This window comes from Myotis brandtii, unplaced genomic scaffold (genome assembly GCF_000412655.1).
Source record: "Myotis brandtii unplaced genomic scaffold, ASM41265v1 scaffold475, whole genome shotgun sequence".
Lineage (NCBI taxonomy): Eukaryota > Metazoa > Chordata > Mammalia > Chiroptera > Vespertilionidae > Myotis > Myotis brandtii.
In genome coordinates, this window is record NW_005368148.1 from 1,448,493 (window position 1) to 1,457,230 (window position 8,738).

Genomic DNA, 8,738 nt, shown 5'->3' on the forward strand with positions numbered 1-8,738 from the left:
GGCCAAAAAGCCGCATGTGGCTTGCGAGCCGCAGTTTGCCGACCACGGAGATTCTAGGTGGACATATATTTTTTTTCAGAAATGTCTACACTTGTTTGACTTTTTAAAAAAAACTCTCTACTGGAAAAATGCAAACCCCTATGTAATATACCAAACTCACACACAGTTCCAAGTCAGGATGACAACTTGTAAGTTATGCACTTGTCTGAGTAGATACAATGCTAGATACAATGCTATTTGTCTAGGTAAAGCTTCCCAGTGGTTCTGTTGCTTATGACTATTAATAGTCAACTGGCCTGCCAACAAAGGACTCCGTTTAAACTGTTGATCCTTTTCCCCATGTGAAAAAAGCAAAATCAGTGTGATATTTTCAAATCCAACCCTTTCTAGGGAGTATGATATTTTAGGGTTGTAATATTTTTGTTCTATTTAGCTCACTTTGTTCTCCTCTCTACTTCCTTCCTACTTTCACATGGACTCATATCAGCTAATTCATGAAAAGGTTATCACTATATGGCCAAGTTCTTGTCTTGTTTCCCGACCTCACATAAGGAAGGTTTCTCGTCTGGCGAGTAGACAAATCTCAATGATTTTTGCTTTCTTCCTTTTTTTCAGAGGGGGGAGAAGGGGTTCAGGCCTAAGACAAGAAGCTAGTTCAAACAGTTTTCAATCACCTTTCTCCCTCAACCCAGTCTATGTTGTATAAGTAAAATCTGACAGGAGTTTGGTTTGATAAATTTGGTGGAAATGCTTGAGTCTCTGGCTACACATGTAATGATTAGAATTTGTGTTGTCTGTTCAGACACTGACATTTACAGATGAAAGATATACATAGCACCTATATAGTTTTTTATTTTTATTTTTTTTGGATGAATCTTGATCCCTCTCCATCCCACCCCACCCTGACCCCTAGGGTTTATTTTTATAAAAGGGAATATTTTAAGCCTCAGTTTGAGGGTGTGTTAGGTAATAAATAAAAACCAATTGGCTGCTAGTCACTTATTTCCAGGACCATCTTTAAACACAATATTTTCAAAAAATATGAAATGGTTGTGAATTGCTTTTTTCCCCACTCTGTCATGCCAATTTATCAAAAACAAACGAATTCATGCATGCTTTTTTATTTCAATTCCTCTGTGGAAAACGCATATATACCTGCTATGAGAGTTCTCAGCAGAATCCATAGCAGTTGTGCTTTTAACATGTCAATTTTTGAAATCTGTCAGAAAGGAAAGGTAACATTCAGTCTTGTCATCAGCACTGCTGAGAAATGAAATCATGAACTTCTAGCACTGGTTTGACATGAACTCTGTGACCAACAGATGCGTGGTCCTCATTTGTACGGTATATACACCGGCCTGCGGTAATAGATCCTACAACCCTCGCTTGAAGAAAGGGAAGAGCCCAGTTTTTGTACCATAGAAATCTATCGTATCCTATATATTATTATTTTTTTAATCTTCTGGATAATTCTAGCAAGGTACAGACTCTCTGACTAGATTGAAGTGTTTCTTACTGTCTTTCAAATTAGAATCAGAGCGAAGCAAGGTCGTTGCAACAATAGAAAACATCCTTTTACTGGTGAGAGGCTTTTGCTTCAGGACCACCATGTCAACTGCTATTTTTAGGTTCAAACAGAAAACATGTAAAGAGCACTACTGTCGTCTAAGCAATAAGTCCTAATGCCACTGTAGTTACTGGAGCAGCATCGATCAAAGGCATCATGGTGACCCCGAGCACGAATCTTCTCTCTTTCCCTCAGGTTTGCTGGCAGCTGTGTTTCAGAAAAAGCTGTCTTCAGCAAGGCAGAAGCAGGTAAGAGAAATGACATTAGAAGTCTATGTCCCATCCTGAGTTGTCATCGGGTGGTGGTTCGTCACTGTCCTCAGGGAAACTGTCAAAATTGCTTGTGTCTGTGGGTGATGCAACCTAGAAATGAGAGAATGAACGGTAACAGGGTGTCTGAATTTTTAGCAAATCCCATGATCGATGGTAAAATAGCATTTTTTATTCATTCCCTAATCAAATGGCTGTGTTGTTTTGTTGTTGTTGGGTTTTTTTGTTTGTTTGTTTGTTTTTGTTTTTTTTGAGTGTCCACTGGATAGCAGGTTTTGTGCTTGGTGGAATGGGAGTCACAGTGGTGAGTACAAATAAATATGGTTCTTGCCCTCATGGAGTTTTTACTCTAGTAAGAAATATACTGCTATCTTGTGATTATGGTTATCTATAGATTTTTGTGATTATTTGTTGTACATTTTGGTCAGTGCTATGAAAGAGAAAAGGTGCCATGAGAGTATAAGTGTTGTCATGGAAAGCCTCTTTGAAAAAGTATTCTTTTAAACCTACAAATCAATGAGTTCGATAAAGAGTATAGCACATGCAAAGGTCCTGAGGTGAGAGAGCACTCCATGCTGAAGTAACCAAGAGAGGCTAACTTGGCTGCTAAGAGAGAAGGGGAGTGGGGTGAGAAATAGGTCAATGGGGAGGAGTCAGGTTATATAGAGCCTTGTAGGCCATCTTAAGGATTTTGTATATTTATTCCATGTAGAATAATGAGCCATTTCTAAACTCAAGCAAAACTCTTGCAAATTTACTGGGCACAGTTCAATCTGTAGAGCATTGGTAAAAGTAGTGAAGAAGTACACTTGTTTTCCCTCATATTCTAATATTTAAAACCATTTACAGATACAAATGTACCCATTTAATATTACCACTACATAAATGGAGACCCCTGATAAATTTAGTTTGGGATAGTATAGGCTTAATATTTATTCCTTCAAGTTTCTCATTCTACTCTTGTTCTAAAAACAAAACTTCATGAATGCAATTAGCATTTGTAATGTGAGACATGGTAATGCCATTTTCCTTTTGTTTGTAAATAAACATAAACATTAACATAGAAATGAATCTTTAGAAGTAGGGATATGTTTCTGTCTAAAGAGCAGTCTTGAGTTAGTCCAAAATGAAGGACATACATATGAAGGGCTCAGGACCACAAAGCAGCCCTCTCCCCTTAGTTAAGATGCAGCATTGAATGAAAAAATATAATGTGATCAATTAAAACCTATTTCAACTTAATATAAACCCCTTAGTCTCCTTAGTGGACTGGCTATTTAACAAAAGAGAGTTTAAGAAGAGAATTCTTTTTTCTCCCCTACAGTCTGATAAAAGAAAAAAAGAACACAGTTGTGTCTGATAGTGCCTCAAAGTAATATGGGGGCAGAATTTCATCTTTTTATGGCTGGGTACTATTCCATTGTATATATGTAAACATCTTCTTTATCCAATCATCCATTGGAGGACACATAGATTGTTTCCTTGACTATTGTGAATAATGCTGCAATAAATATAGGAGTACAAATACCTTTATGAATTAAGTGTTTTCAAAATTTTGGGGGTAGATATCCAGAAGAGGGATTGCTAGGTATTATAATTGGTCTATTCGTAATTTTTTTAGGAACATCCATACTGTTTTCCATAGAGGCTGCACCAATCTACATTCCCACCAGCAATGCACCAGGGTTCTCTTTTTTCCACATCCTCTCCAACACTTGTTTTTTCTTATCTTATTGATAACAACCATTCAAATGATTGGTTTGCATTTGCATTTCCCTCATAGCTAGTGAAGTTGAGCATCTCTTGATGTACCTGTTGGCCATATGGATGTCTTGTCTTGTTGATAACAACCATCCGAATGATTGGTTTGCATGTGCATTTGCATTTCCCTCATAGCTAGTGGAGTTGGGCATCTCTTGATGTACCTGTTGGCCATATGGATGTCTTCCTGGGAAAGTGTCTGTTCAGGTCCTCTGCCTATTTTTAATTGGTTAGGATTTTTGTTGTTGTTGTTGAGTTGAATGAGTTCTTTGTTTTGGATAGAAGAACCTTATCAAAAGTAACATTTGCAAATGTTACCCCCATTTAATTGGTTGCCTTCTCTGTTGATGGTTCCTTTTGCTGTGCAGAAATTTTTAATTTGATGTAGTCCCATCCATTTATTTTCATGTTTACTTCCCTTGATTTTGGGGTCAAGTTCACAAAAACCCCTTTGAGACCCAGATCCATAGTTTAGGATCAACATTTTCTTCTATGTATTTTATTGTTTTAGGTCTTATACTCTAATCTTTAACCCATTTTGAATGATGAACTTGTGTATATGGTGCCAGATAGCAGTCTAGTTTCAGTCTTTTGCATGTGGCTTTCCAATTTTCCAAACTGCGTTTATTGAAGAGGCTTTCTTTATTGTGATTTGGACATTTTATGAGAAATTAGCCGCCCATATATGTGTGGCTTTATTTCTGGGCTCTCAATTCTCTTCCATTTTTGTGTGTCTATTTTTCTGCCAATACCATATTGTTTTGAATATTGTGGCTTTGTAATACAGTTTGAAGACAGGAACAAGGGAGGAGGAACTATGTGGGGGCATAAATGAAACATTTTGGCCAGGAATCCATAGCTGTTGAAAATTGTTGCTGGTCTGCTGACCATACCCTACCAGAAACCAGAGGGCAAAGGAATGCTTTGATGTGGCTCTTATGGGTACCAGTGGTTCTCAATCTTCTGGCCCTTTAAATACATTTCCTCATGTTGTGACCCAATCATAAAATTATTTTCGTTGCTACTTCATATCTGTAATGTTGCTACTGTTATGAATCGTAATGTAAATATCTGATATGCAGGATGGTCTTAGGCGACCCCTGTGAAAGGGTCCTTCTACCGCCAAAGGGGTCGCGACCCACAGGTTGAGAACCGCTGGTATACTATTGGAGACAAAGCAAGGTAGAGAGTAAACAGGATTCATAAATAAAAAATAACACACATTATCCTAACTCACCCAAGTATACTCACATAATATACTGTATACTGAACACACGTGAAGAAATTTAAAGTATACATGTTTCTACTAATAATTCATGAATATGACAAATTCATTAAAGTTGTTGAATAATGTATCCTTATTCTTGGGTAATGATGTATAGAGTTTGTAATGGAAAAAAAACACACCTGGTTGCTGGAGATTCAGTATACTCTTCTGTCTATGCCAGTATATATTTAACACTTACCATACTAAAAGTCAGCTTTTATTCACAAATGAAATAAACTTAAATGAGAATGAATATAGTCACAAAAGGTAATGTTAAAATACATATATAATAACCATCTCCCAGCTTATCTGTTTTTAACCTTGGGTTTTAGACGTAATTATTTTAATGTGGTACTTCTGTTATCTTTACAGTTTTATCTTATAGTCAGATGAAATATAAAATAGATTTTTGATGACAGACAAATGCCTTCATGTGGACAAACACAGACAAACTGGAAGGTCTACTTACACTTGGTATTATAGGAGGTGTTAAGGTGCCTTTTCTTAAGCCTTCCCAATTAAAGCCCTCAAACCATCTAGGAAAGGAAAAAAGTAAGAGTTAAAAGCATTTTACCTCAGTTAAAACCTTCTCAATGCAACATATATGATGGCCGTGACTGATGGAAAGTGATTAGGGAAACATCTTCAAGGTGACAACAATGTTTTCCATTTAATTGCAGATTTTGAAAAATTAGCTTATTTTGTGGAATGCATCTTTCAAGAAATTGAAATGTCAACTCTTTTAACACCAATTAAAAAGCAACTCCTTTTTATTCTAGTAATTTCAGTCATAATGTCTGCATGACCTTGTTCCTATACTATCATTATAACTTTAAAAATGTCATAACATGTTTGGCCCTGTGTCTTACTGAATATTTTATTTTAAGCAAGCAGAATCAGGCATGAAAAGTCAGGACAGAACATTATCTTTCCATCTTTGTCACTGATTCATTAGGGAGCCTCAGTTAATTAACCTTTCTCATCTCATTTTCCTCTTTTTTTCTTTTTTAACACAGTGAAGATATTTTGTGGACAGCTTTTCTGTGAAAATGTGGACCAAATAACACAAAGGGTTTTTTGTTTGTTTGTTAGATTGGTTGTTGTTGGTTGTTGTTGTGTTTTTTGTCTTTTTGAAAAAGTTCTCCATTAGCAAATGCTTACACCAAACTCTTAGCAGACATTTTAGATATTCACAGATATTTCAGTATATAAGTTACTCTGGTAGGGATGTGAATTTCCTGTAAGTATTACAGAAACAGATGAATAGAGAAAAAAAACAGGTTTGTCTGAGGTTAACTCTAGAACATCCAGCACCATGCATAAGGTCTGATATTTAAGATACTCTACTTTTTTAAAGACTATATTTTGTACTTGTTTTTCTTTGTCTTATTATCGAATTAGGAACTGGTTGGAAAATATTTTGTTTTTAATCAAGGAAATATGGGCATGATATGGTGGAGGACTTTTTTTTTAAGTATTTTGGTAGGAAATGGAATCCTTGAATTAAAATATACATTTCCTCTGGCTAACTATATAAGTTATACAACCACTAACTTAAAAAACAAAACAAAACAAAAAACAGACTAGGGAAGTACTTGTCAGGTTTTTTAAACTTAAATTACAAGGAGAGAATACTTACTTGTGCTTTTGAATGTCTTTCACTCCATTTTTCAAATTCCCTAATCTTTCTGATGGATTGTCCCTAAAAAATAAATAATTGTGGTAAGAAATCTATTTTTTTCACATTACCGGCCTTTCAAAAATAATGTGGTTGAAATGCTTACCTGCATAGTTTTTTAATTAAATTAGCAGCATTTTTGGCAATCTTCTTTGGAAATTCTATCATGTCAATCCCCCTCAATATGATGTTATAGGTTTTCATAGGATCTGGGCCTGAGAAAGGTGGGCTGCAGGAATGGAAGACATAAAAAGAGATACTTTTATTTTCTAAATAAGAAAACATAAATTGTTATAACTTCATAAAGGACATCGATTCTTATTTTTATTTTGGGGCTTACATTGGAAAGACAATAGAAACCTTTCCCAGTAAGCCGCTTAGCAAGACCACAAATGTGTCAAGTTTGCCTGTTGTTCCTCTCCTTTCTCTGTGACTGGAATAGATGTGAACTAAATCTAAACCTAAAACTGGAGATAAATTAATCTTTCCGGGTCAGACTGTGAATACTTGAACAAAACCAGTCGCTAAGAAAGGAACTGGTGTGTGTAGAAGGGGGCTGTAGTTGTGAGAGGGATAGAGAATGGGTCCTGTTGGGACCTTTCTGATTATTAATGTTAAATGGAGCTAGCTACTCTGAAGAACAGAATAAGCAAGGATAGAAGGAAGGGAGCAAGGGGGGAAATTTAGCCTACTTTATTAGGATTTGTTGCCTTAGAAAATCTCTCACCGGATCATTTATTTTACTTGTTCTCAATTCTTGGTGTTCAGAAGGTTATATGGCTCATAGAAAGCTCTACCCTGTTCTCTGAAATCCTGTAGTCATTGCCATTCTCCTATTATTTGCTCTGGTACACTTTATTGGCATATCTGTGAGAGATTGCCTGCACCTTAGTTCTTCTACCATTCTGTAGTGGTTAACTGATCTATATATTAACATGCCTTGCTTTTTTAAGATCCATCTATTATTTCCAAATTTTATTCCAACCAGAAGTCATTAGATATGACAGGCAGGACCATATCACTTTGGGGCCATCCTCATAGTCCAAGGTTTGTCAGCATAATACCTAGTAACCATTCACACCCAGATAAATACCAAGAAGTGAAATTGCTGTATCATAGGGTAGTTGTATTTTTTACCTTTACTGTTGAAAGTTATACAGATGTACCCTTTTTTTCCCATTGAACCCTTCTAGCCCACCCATACCTTCACCACACTATTGTCTGTGTCCATGGGTTATGTATATAACTTATTTGGTTAATTTCTTCCCACTCACCCACCACCCCCTTCTCTCTGAGATTCAAAAGTTTGTTCCATATTTCCACCTGATCTTTTAAATAAACTTTTAGTATAATTCTCTCCAGATCCGTCCATACTGTTGCAAAAGAGTTCCTTTCTTTTTACAGCCTCATAGTATTTCCATTATATAAATGTACCACAGCTTTTTTATCCACTCAACTACTAATGGGCACTTACACTATTTGCAGATCTTGGCTTTTGTAAACAATGCTGCTATGGACACAGGGGTACATATATTCTTTCTGATTGGTGTTTTGGTATTCTTCGGATATATTCCCAAAAGTGGAATCACTGGGTCAAAAGGCCGTTCTATTTTTCATTTTTTGAGGAAACTCCATACTGTTTTCCATAATGGCTGCAACAATCTGCATTCTCACCAGCAGTGTACTGGGGTTCCCTTTTCTCCATATCCTCACCAGCACTTGTCATTTGTTGATGGTAGCTATTCTGACAGATGTGAGGTGATTCCTCATTGTCATTTTGATTTGCATCTCTCATATGATTAGTGACTTTGAGCATTTTTTCATATGTCTCTTGGCCTTCTGTATATCCACTTTAGAAAAGTATCTATTTAGGTTCTTTGGCCATTTTTAAATTGGATTGTTTGTTTTCCTTTAGTAAGTTGTATGAGTTCATTACATATTTTGGATATTAACACCTTATTAGATGTATCATTGCCAAATATGTTCTTCCATACAGTGGGCTCCCTTTTCATTTTGTTGATGGTTTCCTTTTACTGTGCAGAAGCTTTTTATTTTGATATATTCCCATTTGTTTATTTTCTCCTTTGTTTCCCTTGCTCTAGGAGATGTATTAGCAACCATATTGCTATGAGAGCTGTCTGGGATTTTGCTGCCTGTTTTCTTCTAAGATTTTTATGGTTTCTTGACTTATATTTA

General features: G+C 36.0%; 1 protein-coding gene across 1 annotated transcript in view; it reads right to left on the reverse strand.

Moving 5' to 3' along the window:
• Positions 1-613: 613 nt before the first annotated feature.
• Positions 614-8,738, reverse strand: part of PRKG1 (protein kinase, cGMP-dependent, type I) — a 995,570-nt gene continuing 987,445 nt past the window's right edge. Inside the window, exons 15-18 of the mRNA XM_005875929.2 lie at positions 6,649-6,771; positions 6,504-6,566; positions 5,334-5,400; positions 614-1,929 (exon numbers count right to left, since the gene is read on the reverse strand). Coding sequence (XP_005875991.1) covers positions 1,831-1,929; positions 5,334-5,400; positions 6,504-6,566; positions 6,649-6,771 — 352 coding nt within the window. The 3' untranslated portion in view covers positions 614-1,830. The remainder of the gene's footprint in view (positions 1,930-5,333; positions 5,401-6,503; positions 6,567-6,648; positions 6,772-8,738) is intronic.